This window comes from Melanotaenia boesemani, chromosome 24 (genome assembly GCF_017639745.1).
Source record: "Melanotaenia boesemani isolate fMelBoe1 chromosome 24, fMelBoe1.pri, whole genome shotgun sequence".
NCBI lineage: Eukaryota > Metazoa > Chordata > Actinopteri > Atheriniformes > Melanotaeniidae > Melanotaenia > Melanotaenia boesemani.
Window position 1 is genome coordinate 8,680,532 of NC_055705.1, and position 22,537 is coordinate 8,703,068.

Genomic DNA, 22,537 nt, shown 5'->3' on the forward strand with positions numbered 1-22,537 from the left:
TGGATGGATGGAAGGATGGATGGATGGATGGATGGAAGGATGGAAGGATGGATGGATGGATGGATGGAAGGATGGATGGAAGAATGGATGGATGAATGGATGGATGGATGGATGGATGGACCGCTAGCAGAGGTAAACATCTGCTCTCACTGCAGTGTGTTGTTTTGGAAGGGGGAGGAGCTTGTGGCAGCATCTGCTGCTCATTGAGAAAAAGTAGAGTTGTCGCTAGTCGATTATTTAAAACAGAGTCACTAGGGAAGTGAAAACGCCCTTAATAGTCACTAAGTTGTTAGCCAAGCTCCGACGTGTGCCTATACGCCTCATAAGACGCTGGCGTGTACGCTAATATGCCAACTTATCTGTGTTATTTTCTATATTTAGACTTTAATTGTGCACCATCAGGACTGTTATAGACTGGACTGGATGCTGCCACCTGCAGAGAAATGAAGAGCAGAGGAAAAGGAGGGTGTAAAGATGTGTTCAGGGGCTGGAAATCTCATTTGTGAAAATGAAAGGTGTTGAAGGGTTACATAACCTAATGATGAATGAACACACAAGTTCATACTCAAGGTAAAGAAAGAGAGGAGGAATGGTGATGAGGAGATGGAGGAAGAGGAGTATTTCGGTAATTACATTGAAATGTCACATTGTCAGTGTGCTGCCAAGAAAAATGTCAAATCAGTGGTTACAGACTTTTCTTCAAATGTCATTTAAAGAGGAAAAACTGGAGAAAGGCTGAATGTGGTATTTACACTGAATAATTAAAGGACATCACAAGTCTCTCCACTTCATCACAATAAAAAAACATCTGACACAGATTTTATTCTTACATTTAATAGTTTAATTTTTATTATTTTTTCTTTTTAAATTGTGAAGTCAATAGAACATTTACAAAAGACAGGATGCAGTATGTTAGACAAACATACAGAAGGGGGAAAAATTAGAGACAACAGACAAAAACTAAAAGATGCAGGTACATGGGCTTAAAAAAACACTGTGGGTTTATATTATATTATATTATATTATATTATATTATATTATATTATATTATATTATATTATATTATATTATATTATATTATATTATATATATTTTTTTTTGCCTGCAATAATATTAAATCCATAAAATTCAGATTAAGCATAAAAATGAGAGGCTTTTTATGTTGTCATGGATACCCATTATAACAGATCATAAAAAGAGTCCAGTGTAGGAAGGAAAAATTACTTGAGCAGCACAGTTTTTAAGTGGACTTTAAAAAATAGCTTGATAATGGATAAGGCTGAAAGTTAAAGCCTGATAATTGGTCCCACCTCCTGGAGGACGGGTCAGCAGTCCATCACTGGAGACAAACAACCAGTCACACTTAAAGTCAGTTTAAAACCCTAAATAAATTTGACGTGCATCTGTGGACTGTAAGAAATGGTACGTGGGTTGACCTTTTTGCTAAGAAGCAGCAATGCACCACCTGACCAAAGCAGGGACTGGTCCTCAGCTTCAACTCCTGCAGGTTTTCCTGCCTTAACACACCTGGTTTAAATTAACAGGAACATTAACAGAAGATTGTACACGTGAAAAGTGGTCTGTCCACATTTCAACACCAATTTTATTTGAAGTTAAAATCATTTTTGGACCTTTTCTCTACAGGTTTACGAGGCTGAAGACACACAGTTTACAGCTCAGACCAAATATAACAAATAATAAATGCAGACAATCGGTATTTACAGAATTTACAGAGTTTAGAGGAGCTACATAAATCTGCATAAATAGAACAAAAGTATTTTAAACTACAGTGACGCTACAATTCAGTAACACCAACATGGATTTGCATGCAGTTAAGTGACACTACAGGAAGTAATTCAGGCTGTAAATCAGCACTACATGGATGATCAGATGTTCTTTAATTACATATTCCTCATATACATGAGACTGAAAAAGGTTTCCTTCCTTCCTCCTTCTTTTTTGTTGATGTAACATTTGATTTTATAGCTTCTGCGTGCTGCAGACATTTCTGCTGTTTGCATGAAACAACCAGTGAATGACTGCGCTACGAACAGACCAAAGATGCTGCAGACTGAGTCAGAAACGTTTGCTCGTTGCTGGATCTTGCAGATGAGTTCTTACTGGTGATCGCCGCTCTGCGGATCATGAGTTCAGGAGGCTCGGTTCATGCAGGCTGCAGTGGGTTTAGGGACTCGGGGGCTCTTAGACCTGCTTATTTTGATGACGTTTCTGAAGCCTGATTCCTGAAAGAAAGGAGAGGAAAGTTCAGTTTTAGGTCCGTTTTCTGTGTAAAAGTGACGTCTGGAAACAAACTCATTCTCACAAATATTTGTTAGTGTGTGTGTTTTGTTCTGCTTCGCAGAGTCTAGCTTCATTCTTTAAAAATTTCTTCTTCTGCTTTAGTTTGTATTCTAGTTAGATTTACTTCCTGTTTTAGTTTGTAGGGTTTATTCTCTTGTGTATTCAGTTAACTTCCTGTCACACCTGGTTCTCCTTTATAATTAGTCCTTCAGTATTCCTGCTCCAGGTTACTGCTGGGTATACTGGTTCATAGTGAAATTAAAGAGTTAATTATCTCTGTAATTGTGAGGCTTTGACACATTCTTGCTCCAAACCAGTCATATTTAAATAGGCCACTGCTTAGTTTCTCCATCACTATAGCTGTACCAACTTATGGAGGCCATTCTGCCGACAGAGGAACACATAAAGACTGAACTTGTCTGAAATCAAGAAGTACAGCAGAATTAACCTCAAATATGAGTGTTTTGTAGCTTATATGAATGTCCCCCTGGTTTATTACTTTGCTTCGGGATGCTTTGGTATCCAGGAGTTTGGAAGGTCCTGCTGGCTGCTGGACCTTCACCCTCAGCTGTGATGACATGGACCTCCAGCCGGTACACACTGGCAGGGTGCAGGCCTGACACCACCAGGACATTAGCATCCTGAAAGAGAGGAAAGAGCTTGTTAGCAATGAAGGAGCAGAGTAAACAGGATTTCATTTATTCTTTTTAGCTGATGTTTCCTGTAGTTTTGAGACTCTATTTGAAGTAGTCGTTAGCTTAGCTTAGCTTCCCCTTTATTTCCCCCGTCTGCACTGATCTCAGCTAAGCTCAGATTTCTGTTAAGTTATCAGAGCTGCTGACCGGCGGCAGGATCTGGGACTGCGAGATGAGGCTGTGGGGCAGCTTGTTGCTACTGTGGCGGCTGGTGGGGACGACCTCCATCCAGGTCACCTGGTAACCAGTCAGCTGCTGGCTGGGCGCCTTCATGGACAAATCCCAGCTAAAAATGGCCGACACGTTACTGGCCCGGATCTGGAAGGATGCTGTGAGGTTGACAGCCTTCACCAGGACCTTCTGAGAGGACACAGCTGAAAAGAAACACAACAGGTGAGTTTAATTTAAATCAATGAACAATTTGTCCTTATTGCTTTCAAAAGAAGCTAAAACACCAGAAGGCTCCCATCTCACCAGTTTCTCCAGGACATGTGATGGGTTTTGGGCTCTTGGCCTGGATGGTAGCACAGGAAGGAGTGAGGAAGGTGGTGGTTTCTGCTAGAGAACGACCCTTCTTGCTGACTGGTTGCAGAAGGACTTTATACTTACAGGAGAAGAGCAAGCCCTGCAGGCTGATGAAGTTCTCCTAAAGCAGAAAGAAGGGGATCAGGCCTTACCACAGTCCACAATCCAGAAAAAACTGTTAATAAATGTATTTTAATGAAAAAACTAACATTGATTGTCTTGTCCTTTACCAAAATTCCAAAATATGTGCTTAATATGTGCTGCAAAAGACAGATGCTTAACTTTAAGAGGTTACCTGAGTTCTGGTCTTCTCCATGAGTTTGGTCTTGTTGTGTCCACAATTCTCTGGTCCCCACTGGACTCTGTAGAATTCAACTGAAGGGTCTGTAAAAACAACAGTGACAGTGTTTGTTAAAGTCTTAATGGATGTTTTAAAAAAATATCTGACACCATCTACACTTGATGTCGACTTTATGAAGCACACCAGTTTAATTGTTTGTGAACACAAATATCTAACCAGCCAATCACAGGGCAGCAACTCAACACATTTAGTCATGTAGACATGATGAAGACGACTTGCTAAAGTTCAAACTGAACTTCAAAACGAGGAAGAAAGGGGATTCAAGGGACTGATTGTAGCATGTTGTTGAGTATTTTCTGGGATTTTCACACACAACCATCTCTAGGGTTTACAGAGAACGGTCTGAAGAAGAGAAAATATCCAGTGAGCAGCAGTTGTCTGGACCAGAATGTCTTGTTGATGTCAGAGGTCAGAGGAGAATGGGCAGACAATGATAGAAAGACAACAGGAAGTCAGATAAACACTGGTTCCAACCAAGGTCTGCAGAACAGCATCTCTGAACACACAACATGTCCAACCTTGAAGCAGATGGGCTACAGCAGCAGAAGCCCACACCGGGTGCCTCCTCTCAGCTAAGAACAGGAAACTGAGGCTACAATTCACACACACTCACCAACACTGGACAATAGAAGATGGAGAAACGTTGCTGGTCTGATGAGTCTCCATTTCAGCTCCACATTTATATGGTAGGCTCAGAATCTGGTGGAAACATCATGAAAACATGGATCCATCCTGCTTTATATCAGTGTTTCAGGCTGCTGCTGGTGTAATGGTGAGGGGGATAATTTCTGATCCCACTTTGGCCCCTTAGTACCAACATGGCCTGGTTTAACCACCACAGCCTACCTGAGTATTGTTGCTGAACATGTCCATCCCTTTATGACCACAGTGTAGCATCTTCTGTACTAATAATGCACCATGTCACAAAGCTCAGATCATCTCCACCTGCTTTCTAGAACATGACAATGAGTTCACTGGACTCCAACGTCCTCCACAGTCACCAGATCTTAATGTAATAGAGCAGCTTTGGGATGTGGTGAAACGGAGATTCTCACCATGGATACAGCTGACGAACCTGCAGCAACTGTGTGATGCTGTCATCTAAATATGAAGCAAAACCTCTGAGATATTTTAACCCTTAGATTACTGGACTGGTCCAAATAATTACAGTTATTATTGGTTTACAAAAATAAATTATTCTGAAAAACCCCTTTTTTATGCTACAAACCAGCATTTATTCTGAGCTAGCTTTCTGCTTTCAGACAGGATCTAAAGGGTCACGCCCACCTGCTACTCTTCATCTGGAATTCACGTCTATAATTATTTCCAGGATGAGTGAATTTGAGGAAATGAACCATATGTGCAGCACTTGGTTGCAGTGCAGCTGAAAGTGGTCATTACTACACCTAGACACCATGAGTACCATGAATTTAATTTGACACGTTTCCTCTGTTTGAACTTTTTTAATCTTATTGAAAAAAAATCCAGTTCCAACAAGGTTGTGACTGGTTATTAGTGGGACTCATACATGACAGGAAATTCAGTTTTCATGGTGGACCTGTACGTACCTGTGCTGCTCTGCCAGTAAACGTGAACCCGAAGCTGTCCGTCCTGGTAAAACGGTGTTCCAACATCCAGGATGTCACCAGTAGGCGTTTTAGGAGTGGCGCTGTTAGCTTGAGAAGATACAACAGAATATTAGCACACTGTACATGAAACTTTTGGTGAGTAAATGCAGTTGTAATAATTTCTCAGTATGCTTTGATTCCCGTAGTAAGTACTTCTTCGTCCTTCCCTGTCTGGAATGTGAGTTTTGCTGTGGTATGACAAGGCATTTGTAGCTGTTCTGAACGTCTTTATGGTGCCTTCTGAAAGTTCGACCCCTTCGTCTTGACCCTGAGTGGGTTTATTCTCCTCTTACTACCCCACCACTGACAGTATACTTTGGATAGTCCAGTTCAGAGGCATGTATGGACTCACCATGCTGTGTGTTGAAATGGAGGACAGCTCGTGGACCTTTCAGCTGAGTTTGTCCCCAGTAGGACACAGCTTGGACTTCTACAGTGTAACTCCTGTTAGAGCGCATGCTGTCCAGATCCACCTGGTTCTGCAGGAACACACGTGTACAGGTGAGCGTGCAGATTAAAACAAGTAAATCACTGCAGTATGTGTCCATCTTTACCTCTCTGACCAGCTTCCTCCTCTTAGTCACAGATGAAGCGAAGGAATGTCCACCTGCCGTCCAGCTCCAGCTGACCTTGTAGTGGTGGATGGGAACGTCGAGGTCATCCGGAACGTTCCAGCTGATCCTGGCTGACACGGCCCTGCCGGGTCCAAAGCTCATGTTGGAAACTTTGACCTCAGTGGGGGCTGGAGGGTTGGATGGGTCTGAGGGGGGAGAGTTGGATTTAGAAACATTTGTCCTCTAATATTTGAAAAGAAAAAGAACAAACCTCAACAGCTGTCTTACCTCTGTGGGAGTGGATGTGTCTGCTGGGCGTGGTGAAACCTCTGGTACCGTGGGTGTTGACAGCTGCCACTCTGAACTGGTACCAGCGACCCGGCCGGATGTCGGACAGCCGCACTCCCTGCTCTGTGGTCTATATGATAGATAAGGACACACACGTACACACTGAGACGTCAAACAAGCATGTCTGCCATTGTAAATGTAAAATTTCAGGAGCTGATTTAGTTTTAAATTAGTGCTTAAGCCCTGTTTCATACCTTTTATCACCCACATCTGTTAAACTGACCTTTCAGTAGCTGCAGACGCCTTACCTGAGCAACCACCTGCCAAGAGGTGGCAGCGTCCTCACTGGGCTGGATGCCGAAGTTCCACCTCCTCTGCAGGACGTACACCACCGGATCAGCTGAGACATTGAAGCGGGAAGACCAGCGCACCTCCAGATTTCCAGTGGAGACTTCCTCAAAGTCGAGCTCCTTTCTTGGCTTCAGAGGAACACCTGGATGGGAAATTCCTCTTATCAAGCCATGAAAATGCGTGCAACAAAAGCAAATCAGAGGATTTAAAAGACAAAAAACAAGCAAAAAACAAACAAACCAATAATTAAATAATTTATTCAATTAAATTAATTTAAAATTAAATAGATTTTTATTTTATTTATGTATTTATTTTGAATGATTAATTGTAATATTTTGTGTATTTTTTATTTATTTGAATTATATTTTATTTATTTATCTAATTATTCTGTTTGATGTATTTATCCATGCAAATTTGTGTATTCATTTATTGGTTTATTTAAATTGTTTTTAATTTTTATTTATTCATTTGTATTTTATTTAGCTTTGCTTAACAATAAATTTAATTATTCATTAATTTAACTTATTTTTAATTTATTTCTTTAAATATTCTAATTGATCTATTTATTCATTGAAACATTCTTATTCAGTCATTCTTATTCAGTCATTAATTAAATTTATCTTTCTCATTCATTCATTCATTCATTCATTCATTCATTCATTCATTCATTCATTCATTCATTCATTCAGTGTTGATGCACCATAGGGAATATTCATTAGGAAAATCAAACTATGACTTTTTTGGATTCCAGATGAAAACATTTATAAGATGCATTCACTGTTCTGCTGAAGAGAACTGGTGACCCAACATATTTATTGAAAAGTTCCTGCATCCCTCGGAGAATTGTCTCTCTGCAGGAGTTGTCAGCACCGGCTGTATTAACTCTGTCCCAGCTCAGTTAGCGTTCCCCATGGCGGTGCAGATTCTCAGCTTTACTTGGTGCCAGGGTATGAAAACAGTTAAAGTGAGTATCCCCACATCTTTCCTCTCTCATCATTTGCAGAACCTGCAGCGATGCCTGTTTTTCCCTCAGCTTTGATCCTTTTCTGACAATGGAAACCTAAGTAGGCCAAGCTCCACCTGAGTCAGCCTCACAGCCTCACAGCCACACAGCGTTCCTCAGGACAGAGCTTTTATAACCGGAAACTTCCTCATTTATTTCAGAAAAAGCCATAGGGATGATAGTTTTTAGGCTGTCTGGAGTTTGTCTTTTGAGTTTAAAGTTTTTAGTTTTTTATATTCTATATTTCAGTCAGCTTTGCTTGACTTCTAGTTATTTTTCATTAGTTTTGCTGTTCATTTGACTGTTTTATTTAAGTTGTTTATAAGTTCTATTTTATGTTTAAAATCTACAATTTTAATTAAGAGACAGGAAACCACAAATATGCATACACTACAAAGACAAATACACATAAATAAAACTGAATACAGGCCAAAAATTACACTGCTCACAGAAGAAATTTCTTGGAGAAGAAATGGAAGAAGGTCCTCTGATCAGAGGACACTAAAACTTCCTTTTTTCAGACATCAAAAATAAAAATAAAAATAAAATAAAATAAAATAAAATAAAAAAATCAACCACTTTTTATCACCCCAAGAACAGCATCCCCACTGTGAAGCATGGTGGTGGCAGCATCATGCTGTGGAGATGTTTCTCATTAGTAGGGTCAGAACAGAGGGAATGATGGGAAATTTCCTGTTTTAAGTGTTTTAGAGATTTGAGACTGGGACTGAGGTTCACCCTCCAGCAGGACATAACCCTCCGCCTGTTGCTAAAGATACACTTGAATGGTTTAAGAAGAATTTTTTAATCACAGACCTAAATATTACTAAGAATCTGTATCAGAACCTAAAGATTGGTTAATACCAACAAGATCCATCCAGTCATAAAGAGGTGGGATATTTTACTTTGAGGAAGGCTGACTGAGCCCAGATCATATAACATTCCCTAGAAATACGAAATACTAAGTTTAGGTCACTTGATTTAGGTGCTCCTGTCCCTGCACCAGCTCCTCTGGTTCAGCTTACCCTTGTAGAGATCTTTAGGGGACTGGCAGGTGTGGCCACAGCCATTAGAGCAGCATTTCTTCAGGGCGGAGCATTCTCTGTCATGATCACAGCTCTCTACACAGGCAGCCGCGAAACCGCTGGCTTTCTCTGGAGGTGGACAGCTGCCCTGCTTCTCTGCTAGGACCGACTTTAGGAACTCGCAGCTTGTCACACACTCCCAGTGCTTCCTGGGAAACACCCGCTAGATGATGTAGAGAAAAATAAATAGAGGATGTAAAGTGAGACTCTTGTTAAGCTGCAGTGCAAGTAATTGACACTTTAGCTTGAGTTCATTAGCATACAGCTAAACTTTTGTCTTCAAGTTGACCGGGTTTGTTTCTTAGGTTCGTTTAAATTTGTATTAGTGGTACATGGCCTTTCCAGCAGATGATCTTTCCTGTTTGTTTCACACATTATATGGATCAGGACTCTAGATTAACACCCAGCAAATAAGATCCAGATTTATTTTGACAAGGGATAAATGGAAACTTACTGTCCAGTTTGGCAGGTGATGAATGAAGCTAGTCTCAGTTATTTGTCCTGGCAGTGTTATCCCTACCTTTGCCATTACCTCTATTCCATGACCTAGATCATCCACTGACTTTGCCGTGTGTGGCGTCATTTACAAGCCTGGACAAAGTTCAGCTGAATGAGGAGCGAAATTTAAACAAAGTGATGTTTAGAGGGTACGAATGTGGTTAAGAAGACCAAAGAAAAGAAGGATGTTCTATAACAAAATGGCTCTCGGATCTTGAGTGACTGGTGTTTAACCACGAAGAAAAAAATGTATTGTTAAAACAGTTAATTAAACCCAATAAAACCTAGAGACTGAAAGATAAGAAAATTACCCAAAGTTACCTGGACAGTCAGAAGACATTTATTTGTGTTTGCCTTACTTTGAAGCTTCTTTGACTTCATTTCAAATATTCTAAAATGTCGGAAAGTCACAATTCTGCTTATTTTTTAAAAAATGTTGTAAAGAAATAAAAAGGAAGTGTGTTTTTTCCAGTTATTTGAAGCTATGTGACCACAAGATGCACCAAAAGTCACTTGTGTTTGTCTGCAAAATAATTTATGATCATTAAAATGTTGATTAGATGTTGATTTAGAAATTATTTCAAACAAATATGAATAAATGAATAAATTAAAAATCCAAAAAGGTGTCCAGAACTGACACTACATAAAAAATATAAAGGCTATCAGATCAATTTACTGATCTTTGACATTTCTAAGAACTGCTCCATCCTCCTACTTTTTACATGGAATATAACTCATCTTTTATGTTTGTTTTTTTAAATAAATCTTTAATTTATGTTAAAATATAAGGGTTTAAAATCCTAAAAAAATATATTGTTGAAAAAGTTTGAGTGATTTATGAAAATAAGTAGAAAAGCATATTGATGTGTGATATTTTACAGCTGTTGTTTTGTGCATGTACACAAAGATCGTCAGAGGGGAGTAACTCTGAAGATGAACACAAGGGCAGAAATATAAATAAAAAAATGTACAGCTTGGCTATTTTTGATCCCATGAAAAGTCCTGATTTTGATTTATGACGTACCTCACAGAGCTCTCTGCAGCTGTTTTTCCTCTTCATCTTCCAGGAATCTTTGCAGGGCTCCAGGCACTGTGAAAACATGATAATATATGGAAAAATATACATATACAGAGGCCCTTAAAAAGGGTTCATTAACACCTACACAGACGCCGCTACAGTTTGTCCCAAAAGTATCCGACTATCAGATCGCAGCCAATAACAGATAAAGAGGACCATAAATCTGCTGACTCACAGTTAATGTTGATGAGTGATAGTTAAAAATCATCTCACTTTCAATAAGATGATTTCATCCAGGAAGATAAAAAAAAAATAAAAATAAATTTAAGATCTGCTGTTTTCACCAGTTAACCAGTCATTTCATTTCCAGTGAATCTAGTAATTTAATTAAAATATTTTAATGGGATAACTTATACAAAAGTCTTGACATCATTTATATATATATTTTTTTATTTGGCTGAAGTACCAAATAACCAGCTGCACTAGAACATTAACTAATGCTGAAGATGACTAAAATATTACTTTCACCACTAACACCCACTGAAATATTCTCCTCCTCTGGTCTATCAAGGGTGGAGGAGCGAAACTGAAAACTAAAGTATCAATCTCAGTACACTGGTATTGATCAATACCAACATTTGCATTGATATTATTGATATTTAGATCAATACACACACCTCTACAATCTATTGAGTTCTATGGGCCAGTCAGACCAATGAATAAACTGTGTGGACCCACCGACCCACCGACCCTGCTAATGGAGAAGGTGTCTAAATGACTTTTGGTTCCTGTAGGAAGTCGTTCATGGATGAGTCTGTTGACATTCTAGAGGAGTTTTAATATCCGATTATCCATTCAGCAGGAGGAAGTTTTGCCTTCAACAAAGAAAGCCGAGTATGCAGAGGAGGATGGCGCGTCTAAGGTCAGAACGATTCAGAGGCCCACCTGTCAAGCTACTTGTTAGCATAAACATCCAATCAGCCAATCACATGGCATCATGTGGCTGGTGGCCTAATTAAATATTTGTATGTTTTCTGATAAAACTTAGACCAACTTTAGTCTCAGGTTTCCTTGACTGTCCCCTCTGCTGTACAACACAGAGTATTTGTTAGCCCCAGCTCGTCTTGTGCTAGCTTACATTAGCACACGCTGGATGATCCTACTAGTCAGTACAGTCTAAATGGACATTTTAGTTTTATGCTGCAGCTGTTCAAATTGTTAAATAGAAAAAAGTTAGAAAGATAAAGAAGTCCTCAGCTTGTTTCTGGAGCATAACAAGTATTAACAGCATGAGGTCCGTGTGAGCAGAGGCCACCCAGGGGAGCCGGTCAACACTGATTGTAATTTCATGCTGTAGTGAGAAACAGTGGGGAGAAGAGGAATAAACAACAGCATCACAAGGACACTGTCAAATGGAAAGTTGGAGACACTGTGAACACTTTGCAAATTGTGTTAACAAAGGACTCAATTTTTTAGTCCTTGTTGCTGCCATCAAATTGAGCTCATATTTCCATTAAATAGTAAAATGTCTTAGTTTCAACATCTGATGAGTTATTTATGTTCGATTGGGAATAAAATGAGTTTTTTGGATTTATTTTGTTTTTATTTACATTTTACGCCCATTTGATCTCCCCTTAAAACGTATTAATGCCTCAAATAGTGCAATGAACCCATTCTATACAGAAGAAAACTGCAGGATTTTGCTCCATTAGCTCTAAACCTGCACCATTATTTTACATTTATAGTCATACAATTATGTGTTAAAGATAAAAGGAATAAAAGAAAATGTTTCAAAACTCCTGGTTTAAGAGGCTTATTTGAAAACTAAAAAAGAAACTGAAGTGTCAACATGGCCCTCAGTCAGAGCCACCAACATGAAACACTGCAGGTCAGTGTGGAGATGAGGAGGAAAAACTTCTTTTCGCTTTAATAAATGCACATAGACTACATTTAGTTTCTTCTTGGTATGCAGTGAAAAATGTCTGTAAGCATGTCTGATCGTCTCTTTCCAGCCCTGCCATCTCCAATCTCTCCTACTCGATCTCAACCAGTGGGCTCTTCCACTAATCCAGACTGACGTTCCCACTCTTACGCCTTTCCCCCTGTGCCTCTGCGTCGGTTAGTTTTCTGCTCCATTTCATGCTTACATCAGGAATTACATCTCACTACGCTGGAAATGCATTTGACAAGCAGAAACTTGGTGATGATGCTGAGATTGGAGGAGAGACCCCACCGGTAGCCGAGACAAAAAAGAGATGCAGCACACATCCTTTCCCATCCATCATCAATGTCTCATCATTGAGCAAAAACATGTCCAAAAACATTCAGAAGAAATTGTCAAACGGAGCCTGAAATAAATTTTTATATTCTTCAGTTCTTGAATGTTTTATAGACGTCAGAGACTTTTTCTGTTAACTCACGCAGCTATCTTATTGCACGTATTTCAGTCTATATATGCAGTTTTGTCAATATACGCTACAAAAAGTAGCCTTAAAGGGTGATTTCGCAGCAGATAATTGGCATGTGGTTGAACTGACCCTTTAATTAATGCAAGCAGACACTGAAATCAGATCAAATAATGTGACTGAAGAAACACCCAACGCTCCATCATGATCCCAGTGGAGCTTCTGCATATAAAAACTGGTTTCTGGTGCTGCAGATCGGATGAAGGAGCTGCGTTTCAAAGGAGGGAACGTTCACATCTACATTTTAAAGGAGACATTTTCTGCTCTTTTTCACAAGCTGATGCACTTTCCTGAGCTAATAACATTTGTGCTACTTTAGACGCAGACTTGTGTTGGGGTGGTCCCGCCAATCCACTCCACACCTCCGCCTGCTGGCTCTGAATTTTTGCGCATCTGACACGTTCACTTACAGCATGGATGTCCAGATCTTGAGGACCATTGCCCTGCAGGTTTTAGATGTGTCCTGCTTCAACACACCTGCCTCAGGTTTCTGGGACATTAACAGGAATTCCTGTTGAGGAGATCCATTTAATTTAAATCAGGTGTGTTGAAGCAGGGAAACATCTAAAAACCTGCAGCACAGCACTGGTCCTGATAGAGATGCTTTCAAAGACAAAGATCCTAGGTTGGGATTTTTTTTCAGAATTTATTTATAACGTGTCCCAGAGAAAGTTTTACCAACTGCACACATGTTTTTAAGGGGGATGTATTGATTTCTGATGGACCTTTTCCACAAGTATTTAGTATTAGTAGCACCTGGTACCAGGTAATTAACTGGTCTGGCTCAGTACGGGATGGGTCAGTACACATTTATTTGCATTTAAACAGGCAAAAACTGGGAAGGGAATCTTCAATTTGACCTACCTTACTTTTTGTGACCCTATTGGATCAATAAGATTGGGACCCAAATGGAAGGGTGGCAAAAATGTAAGATAGGTCACACAGGATATTCTGGCATCTGTCCCATTTTCTGCCTACGGAAACACAAAAATCACCAGCCCAGACAGAAACCCTTTGGAGGAAACAGGGCTATAATTTTCCATCTCACAAAGCTATAATCAAATAAAAAATATTTTACTGGTAAATAAGCTGTTAATTGCAGCCGTTTCTTTATTATCTCTTCTCATTATTTCACTCATCTGGAAAAAGTCAAGCTTGATCCAATCAACTTTCTTTCTGCAACTGATCTGCTCTCCAGAGATTTTATAACGTATAAAATTATTGCTCATTTTGGACTTTTACATGAAAAATATATCAGGACAATTAAACTGAAATTATCAGCTACATCACAGCTCAGTAAAATGCATATTTTCATCCGTTTCCACTAGTTACACTGTTTTTGGTTGTGCCCGGAAAGAGGTGTGATCATTAATTTGAGAAAACAAAGATCAATAAATCCTCCAAACTTAAACTCAATGAAAGCCTGCATGTCATTATTCTGTAAAAAATATTCTAAAGGTCTCAGAAATCCTCTGTTTTCTGATTGAGACACACGTGGAAATGATCTTTTTCTATTATGGGGCCTTTTCTGCTGTTGTCCCCACCCTTTTGGAAATTTCTCCAACAATACATTTGACCCGCCGTCAAATACAAAGTTAAAACCTCAAGTTTCACTCTGATTTAGCATATAAACTTTTCATTTAAACTTCTTTGTGTTTCATTTTCTTTGTGCTGTTTTACCTGCTTTCTTGTATTTTTGCCTTATTTTAACCTTTAAAGCATCTTCAGGTTTCTGAAAAGTGCTATATAAATAAAATGTATTATTATTATTATTATTATTATTATTATTATTTGAGAACAAGCTGATTATGTTGTAGCCATCGATAGACATGGCGGCTGGACATCTTAAAGGCAGGTCATTTGTTGCCCTTGTCTTGAATATGATGTGATTGCTGCTGCAGTTATTTAAAAAGTTTCCATACCTTTGAGCACTGTTTATGGTTATGACACCAGCCCAATGATCCATCACTCTGAAGAGGAGAAAACAAAGACAAAGAGAAAGAGAGAGGGGCACAAAAGAATAAGTAAATGAAGTACAGAGGAATAGAGTTTAAAGCTATAATTACAGCTCAGTGCTGTCACAGCTCAGAGGAAAGCAGGATAATTACAGTTATCTAAACGAGAACATAATGGAAGTACATAACTCACACTTAGTATGAAAGCTGTTTAATCTGCCTGATTGACCCGGTGGAACCGTTAATAATAATAAAGTAATAAAATGATCCAGGTTAAATATGCTTCTAACCTAAATGAAATATCTGGGGAAATTATTTTAAAACCTCTTAAAGCCGTAAAATGTTCAGGAGATGATTCGGACTCAAGAACATCCTCACAGCATCAGCATGGGTCTGGAGACCTGCTGTGGTCCGTTTGGTCCAGCTATGGAGGAGATCCTGAACTTCATGTCAGAACCAGCCTGGTCCAAGATGAAGTTACATGTTAACCCTTTAACTTGGTTAACTTTGGTTAATGTGCTAACTAGCTACACCTCCACCACCTACTGGGTCTCTTCTACCCACTCAGATCTGTTTGTCTGGTTCTCTCACACTCTTATTCATCCCCCATCATCCATCCATCCATCCATCCATCCATCCATCCATCCATCCATCATTCATTCATTCATCCTCCTTCCTTCCTCCTTCATCCATTCATTCATCCTCAACATCTATCATTAATTCATCTTTTTATCTTCGCTTCTCTCCTTCACCTGTTCATCCTTGCATCCATCCTCCTCTCTCCACCCTTCTATCTTTCTCCACATCACTCCCTCTTTACCTCATCTAATCCCTTTCTTCTCTCTCTCCATACCATTAGTATCCACTTGGGTCTCTGACATCCTGAACTGCAGCCCTGAGTTTCTTCCCAGCCTTGAACCGCGAGACTCTCCAGATGAACCAATCAGAGAGCTTTAAAATCTCTCCATACTTTGGGTAAACCAGTAAACTGTCTGAGGCGTGGCTCCAGTAGAACCATTTCTGCTGATCAGATATGGACGTAAATTACACAAAATGTTTCAGTAATAGCGTCCTGTTCCCAGTCCTTGTTGCATGCTGAGGTATTTTTCTGGTTTTGCATATTTGTCCAGTTCAGATATTTAATTTTTGGTTACTTTACAGCCTTTTTCAAACACCCAGAATGTTTTGCAGAGATCCTGCTGATATAATCATTATCTACATATACATCTAAAGCAAATTGCATTCAAAGTCCTCAGCGATTACAGCTTCATACTGTTTTGTGATCAATAATCAACTCTGATTGGCTGCAGATCAGCATTTATCATTTACATATGGTGTCTGTGTCTGACGTTAAATCTCTTCACCCCATTGAAAGTCGTCCTTCATCCTCTGAGCACCACAGATGGAGCTGTAATACACAAACAGCGGGAGTGTTTCTGCCCCTCTGAACTCTGAATCACATCAGCGATCAACTCACATCCCTGTCCCACTTCATCCTGCTTCTTCATGCTGCAGCTCACAGATGGTCTTTGTTTGTGATCGTCTCATATTGATTTGGGGATAACAATGTGATTGACTTTTGGCATTGTTGAAGATTTTGTCAAACATTTACTGTTTTTTTATCTAGATAAGAGATTTTGCACCAAAGTGGTTCCAGTGTTGGTTCAGTTTTATATTTCAAACACCCAAACTCTGGCTACAGCACTGAAAAAGTGATGCTACGCTAGCACCAAGACTTTGTTGAGTTTTCAATTAAGGGGGAACGCAGCGGATTTATTGAGACCAGACCAGCTTTTTTAAGTCCACTTTGCCTTTGAGACTTCCATCCATATCTCAGTACAGATGTGATCCTGGATCTTCATTGTTTCATCCTGTATGCTGGCTCTGACACGCGCTAGCCCCCCAGCCTCCCTCCTCCTTTGTAATGTACAGTCTCATGATGCTGGACCTGGGAAAAAAACCCTCCACATATTGGAAGAAGTCTGTCTTGTAGTAGCCTTCATTTCCTCCTTTGGCCAGGCTGTTGTACCAGTTTGGTATCTGGTGGCTAACAGGACAAACATTATATTGCCAGGCAGTGATGTTGAACAAGGAGTCTGACTCGCATTCTCCACGCTAATTCATCCCAAAGGTGTTTTGTTGGGTTGAAGTTAGGACTCTGTGCAGACTAGTCAAGTTCCTCCAAACCAAACTCACTAATCCATGTCTTTATGGACCTTGATTGGGACACCCGAATTAAGTGATTTGGAGGGGTGTCCCAGTACTTTGTTAATATATTGTTCATGCTGATGTAGACTTTGCTCTTCCTATTAAGCTGATCCTGTAGTACCTGCAGTATATCCCAGTGAGGTGCATCAGTGAGTCAGTGTTTGAGTGCAAAAGTTTAACAACATCCATTTTGGTTGCACCTCTTTGGATTGACATCCATAGTCACTCATCCGATGAGCAGGCTCAGCAGGTTCATGTCTGCAGAACAGAGCCTCTCCTTGGTGGATACTATCTGTGCGAATGGTTTTGAGTTGGCCTCTAAAGCTGTCTTCTACAAACCCATTTAGTTTTCATCCTCTGGTGTTGCTCCCACATCCCATTTTGGGACCACTTGTGCAGTGGGTTCTAAGTCTTCTCATCTAATCTGCTACAAAGCCTAACAGATGCATCCATGCATGTCATGTTATTGCCTAGATAGAATATCCATTTTTGTTTAACCCTAGGATAACCACTCTGGGTGGGTCAATCCATGAGTAGCTGGTTCATTTGTGCTTATATGTATCCATCTCTTTCACTTTTATGAGGTCAGATTTAGGAGGGAGACTCACATAAGACCCAAATCTCTAAGCTAATACTATCAACACACTCCTCCTAGGGGATTATAAGATGTTTCCAGGCTAGAGGGAACATATGATCCCTCCTATGAGTCCAGTGGTGAAGCTAGGCTTTTCTACATGAGGGTGGGCAAGGCTTTATCAGGGGGGCAAATTGTAAGAAAGGAAATTATTATGTTCCTTTCTCTAACACAGGTCACACTGCTGTGATAACTGTGGTCACATCAGAGTCATGAGAAATAAAAACATCTTTACATCAATAATCTGCATCACCAAGTGGAAATATTTGTAAAGGTCCATAGAAAGCTAGGTTGGTTGATTAATTTAGGGTGTTTTATGTGGAGCTTGATGTTGTTGTAGGAGATCAAGCAGTTCTGGCTTTTTGATGGTGATGGTAGACTGGGTCCTTGTGTGACTAGCTCCATGTTTGCTGCTAATACTGGGGCTGGAATCTGTCTTAGTCTGAGTCCTTCCTTAATCAGACTGTTTACAAGATATGTTTCACCACATTTTCATGCTGTGGCTTTGCTAGCTTCCTGTTTAAATTAAACTGGATCATGTAGCTTTAGCTTTGTCAGTGCTGAGTAACTTTGATGCTGAGGTACTCTTTTAGCATCTTTATAGTTTATTTTCAGATCCAATGTGAAAATCTTAATTAACTGAGTTGATGTTTAGTCCCTAAATACACTCATTTGAAAGCAAAAATTACATGGTTTCCACACATTCATGGGACAAACATAGACAGGGAATAGTAACTAAGATGGGAAACACTTTATCAGTAATCAAGAGATGTGCAAAATATCTGACACAACAACCAATCAAACAAGTAACTCAAGCTTTGGTTTTGTCTCATTTAGATTATTGTTCAATAGTTTGGTCCAACACTTCCTTAGGTAATATAAGGAAATTGCAACTGGTAAAGAATAAAGCAGCACGGATAGCTCTTTTATGTGGGTTTAGAGCGAATGTCATTAACATGCATGAATGTCTTGCTTGGTTGGAAGTAAAAAGTAGATTTCTGTATATGTTGATGGTTTTATTAGGACTGTTATAACAACAAAAATCCCATGTCTTTTCCACAAAAAAATAGTTTTTCAGTAAACATACACATAATTATTCTACAAGGCATGCTGCTGGAGGTTGTTTTACATTGTTAAAATCTAAAGCTTTGTCAACTCAACGCACAGTAATTTAGAGAGCAATGCAAGAATGGAATTCTCTACCAAAATATATTATACAGCAAAACAACATATATAGTTTTAAAAAGATACTTAGAGAGCATTATTTAAGAGGGAATTTTGGAAAAGAATAGGTATTTTTGGTGTGTAATGAACCTATGGGCATTTTATGTTATTTTGTTTAATTTATGTTTGTATAATACTTAAAGTTAAATGATTGTTTTATATAATATTATAGATTCAGTTGGAGCTTGCAAAAAGGTGTGTGTTTTTATGATGTGTTATGTATTTCCTATATTATATGTTATGTTAGGTAATTGTTATGTGTTGTGATAAGTAGTGTGAATGTGTATTTTTGTATAGTCACCATATAAATTGTACAGACCCCAGGAAGAATAGCTGCTGCTATGCAAAAGCTAGTGGGGATCTAAAATAAACAAACAAACAAACAAACATTATCTCAAAACTAATCTACCACATCACTAGATTAGCACTGCTATGTAGCTTCATGCTATTATTAGATTAATAGCCTTACAGAACATTAGCAGTTTTACTTTTACAGGGACAAAATAATTTCTTTAAAATGTTAATATTTTAAAGGATGACTAGTAATACTGATCCATGTGTGCCTTGAAAAACTTACTGACCTCCTCCTCCTCCAGTAACCTGTCAGTCACCTGAGGTGGCACTTGGATTTCCAGTCAAATTTTAGAGGGTCACCCCTCTAGCTCTATGCCTAAGTGAGACCTGGGTTTTCCATGAGGTCTCCTCCCAGTAGAATAAGCCTGGAAAGCCTCCAAGAGGAGGCAACCAGGAGTCATCCTAATCACACACCCTACTGATGAAGGCCCAGTCCATCAGCACCAATGAGAGTTTGTGAGTGTGTGTAGCCTTTCACACTGACATACTCTGTCAATAAATAAATAGGGCGCAATTGATGGTGAGCTGAGTTATATTGTGTCCTCTGTGGCTGGGGGATTTTCGAAGGTTGCTCTTCTGACTGAACTTTGTCAAGACTAATTGAGTCATACTTGAACAAATCGTTACTTCACGCCTGAGTGGAGCTGCTCAGACAGGATAATGGACGAGCAGGCAGCTCTACTGTGGTAGCAATGACATACTGATCCCAGTAAAGATACATTTGCTGTATTCCTACTGTATTCCTACTTAAAAACTACAACTTCCATGACAAACATGAAGTATGATTAAGGAAAAACACAAAACAACTAAAAAAAAAATAAAAAATTTAAAATGAAGAGTTTAATTCATGGTAGAACTGATGTATGTGATTGAATTGTATTGTTAATGCACCACAGAGATGGGTACTAAATATGCAATTAGTCAAATCTGTGACCAGAACGGGAAACCTGATGATGATGATGTTATAATAGTGTATGTAAAAGTAAGCCTACCTTCGACCCTGCATTGGAATAAGCAGATGTAGACGGTGGATGGATGTTATTTTATGTCTGGTTTTATGTAGTCCATTATGTTTTCTTAAACTTAACCAAGTTGTTTTTAATGCTTAAACTTAAGAAAGCAGTTTTTATTACTTATACTTCACCAAGTATTTTTAATACCTAAATTTAACCAATTAGAGTTCATGCTTAAATTTGCCAAATAGTTTTTAATGCTTAAACCTAACCAAGTAGCTTCTAATGCTTAAACTTATCTAAGTAAACCAAGTAGGCTTAATGCTTAAACTAAAGAAAGCAGTTGTAATGCTTATGCCTAAACAAGTAGTTTTAATGCAAAACTTGGCCAATTAGTTTTTACTACTTATACTTAACCAATTATTTTAAATGCCTAAACGTAACAAAATAGTTTTCATGCCTAAATGTAACCAAGTAAGCAACCTTCTGCTGTGGAAGATTATGGTACATGTAAGCAGGGCTCTAAATTAACTCTTAACAACATGCCAAATATGGATTAAAATTAATTTTAGTGGGTGTAAATCAAAACATACTGTCTAATTTACAGCTGATGAATGAAGCAAACATTTTGTATATTTGTCACAACATTCCCCATGAACTTTTCCATGATATCTTATATATTAACCTACATTTGTGCTTACTTTAGCACATGGTGCCATTTACAATCTACTGCCTTAATAAAATACTGTTGAATGAGGAATAAATTACAATAAAATGGTTAATTTTCCTTCAAAAAAAAGAAAAAAGAAAAAAAAACATTGGAAATTCTGAGTGGCTGGTAACTTTAGGAATCTACCAATGACATTAGCAGCTGATCAAAGAAAGTTGATTCACAGCCCTTGTTGTAAATACAGCTTTAATTTTTGTAGAAGTTTTTTAACTTACTTAAAATTTGATTTTGACAGACGTAGTTAAAAAATTAAGATTCACATCAGAGATGTTAAAAGTCTGAGAAGGCTTTGACTGACCCCTAGTTTATTATTTATTTATTAGTTAATTTTTTGAAAAAACAAAAAATCACGCAAAACAACTGAAGCATACACAGCTTCTAGAACCTAGAATTGAAGATCAATGAGTAAAAATGTGTTTTCAGGAGAGTTTTACATGTAGCCACAATCTGAGCTGTTCCTATTTGTAGATGTAAGCTGTTACAGAGAATGGGATCAGCAACTATTCTAAAATGGACAACAAACCAATGGAGTGGTTCCAATCAAGAAACAAATGGCATTGTCTTGAGCTAACTGAAGCTGATTAAGAGATGATCCAAACCAACATACAGGGATTTTACAATAATCCAGTCAGGTTATAAGTTGTAATAGAGTCGGTATGTCTTCACTTTGGCAAAAAGTTACAAGTAGAAGCTAGTTTTAACAGCAGAACTGATCTGTTCAACAAATGTGATGTTACAAATCACAGCAATTATTTCTGCCCTACTTACATAAAGGATTTGATTCCCATCCATATTATCCCAGTGTTTTAATCCAGTTTTCTGTTGGAGTAATGTGTTTACATGCATTTTAAAAGTCGAGGTTGAGTTCCAGGCAGATGGTCACCCTTCCTGGTTCTGGTTCTGAAGGAGGTTTTTCCTTCCTGCTGAATAGGTGTTTTATATTCTCTAAACTGTCACCTCGGCAGGTCAGGGTGGAGGGATAAATTGGTGAGAAGGTTTTTTAGAATCCTTTAGCTAGACTAGGTTAGCTAGGCTAATGTTAGCTAGGCTAACAGATAGCAGGTAGGCTCTATCGTTGCTTTAAGTTCAAAAGGGAGTTTTTCCTCTCCACTGTCACCACATGCAACTCAGGGTGGAGGATTGAATTGAATTGATTCTTTGAAGTCAATTAGAGACCAAGTTAGCTAGGCTAATGTTAGCTAGTTTAAAAGATAGCTCCTAGTCTGACTAGGGTTTCTTTATGTTAAATTTTTTTGTTGTTTTTTTGTTTTTTTGTTTGTTTTTTTCATTGTCGCTGCCTTTAGCTCAAGATGGAGGATTGAACTGAACAGATTATTCTAATTAATGCATTGGTATACTTAGATAAGTATTTTTTTACATATTTACTGCGAGACTGTGTCTAATATAACAAAGATGGATCATAACACTTTGCAGATAAATCTGACTGAGACTTCTCTGTTAAAAGATTTGGCCCTAGTTTGGCTCAGATAACTCTCACAGTTCAGCAACTGATGATAATACTACAGGGATGCAGAAAACTGTCTGACTCAAGGTTCAGGAAATTATGCTTCAAATTTCTAATGTTTTAGTTACTTAACACATTAAAGTACAAATATTAAAGTAATCTACTTTTAGGTTTTTCTGTTAATAAATGCAGACAGTTGAAGAGACAGATTCAGTCTGACTAATCTGTTTCATGGACCAAAC

The 22,537-nt window shown here is 38.7% G+C and overlaps 1 protein-coding gene across 1 annotated transcript; it reads right to left on the reverse strand.

The window, feature by feature from the left end:
* Positions 1-2,000: 2,000 nt before the first annotated feature.
* On the reverse strand, positions 2,001-21,650 carry anos1a (anosmin 1a). The gene is made up of 14 exons (XM_041978565.1): positions 21,599-21,650; positions 14,695-14,742; positions 10,314-10,379; positions 8,732-8,954; positions 6,661-6,845; positions 6,353-6,482; positions 6,065-6,270; positions 5,863-5,989; positions 5,451-5,558; positions 3,817-3,905; positions 3,471-3,642; positions 3,144-3,370; positions 2,801-2,942; positions 2,001-2,243 (listed from the first exon to the last, which is right to left on the reverse strand). Exons 1-14 carry the CDS (start codon positions 21,620-21,622, stop codon positions 2,203-2,205), a joined length of 1,788 nt encoding a protein of 595 aa, XP_041834499.1. The 5' UTR covers positions 21,623-21,650; the 3' UTR covers positions 2,001-2,202.
* Positions 21,651-22,537: the final 887 nt, after the last annotated feature.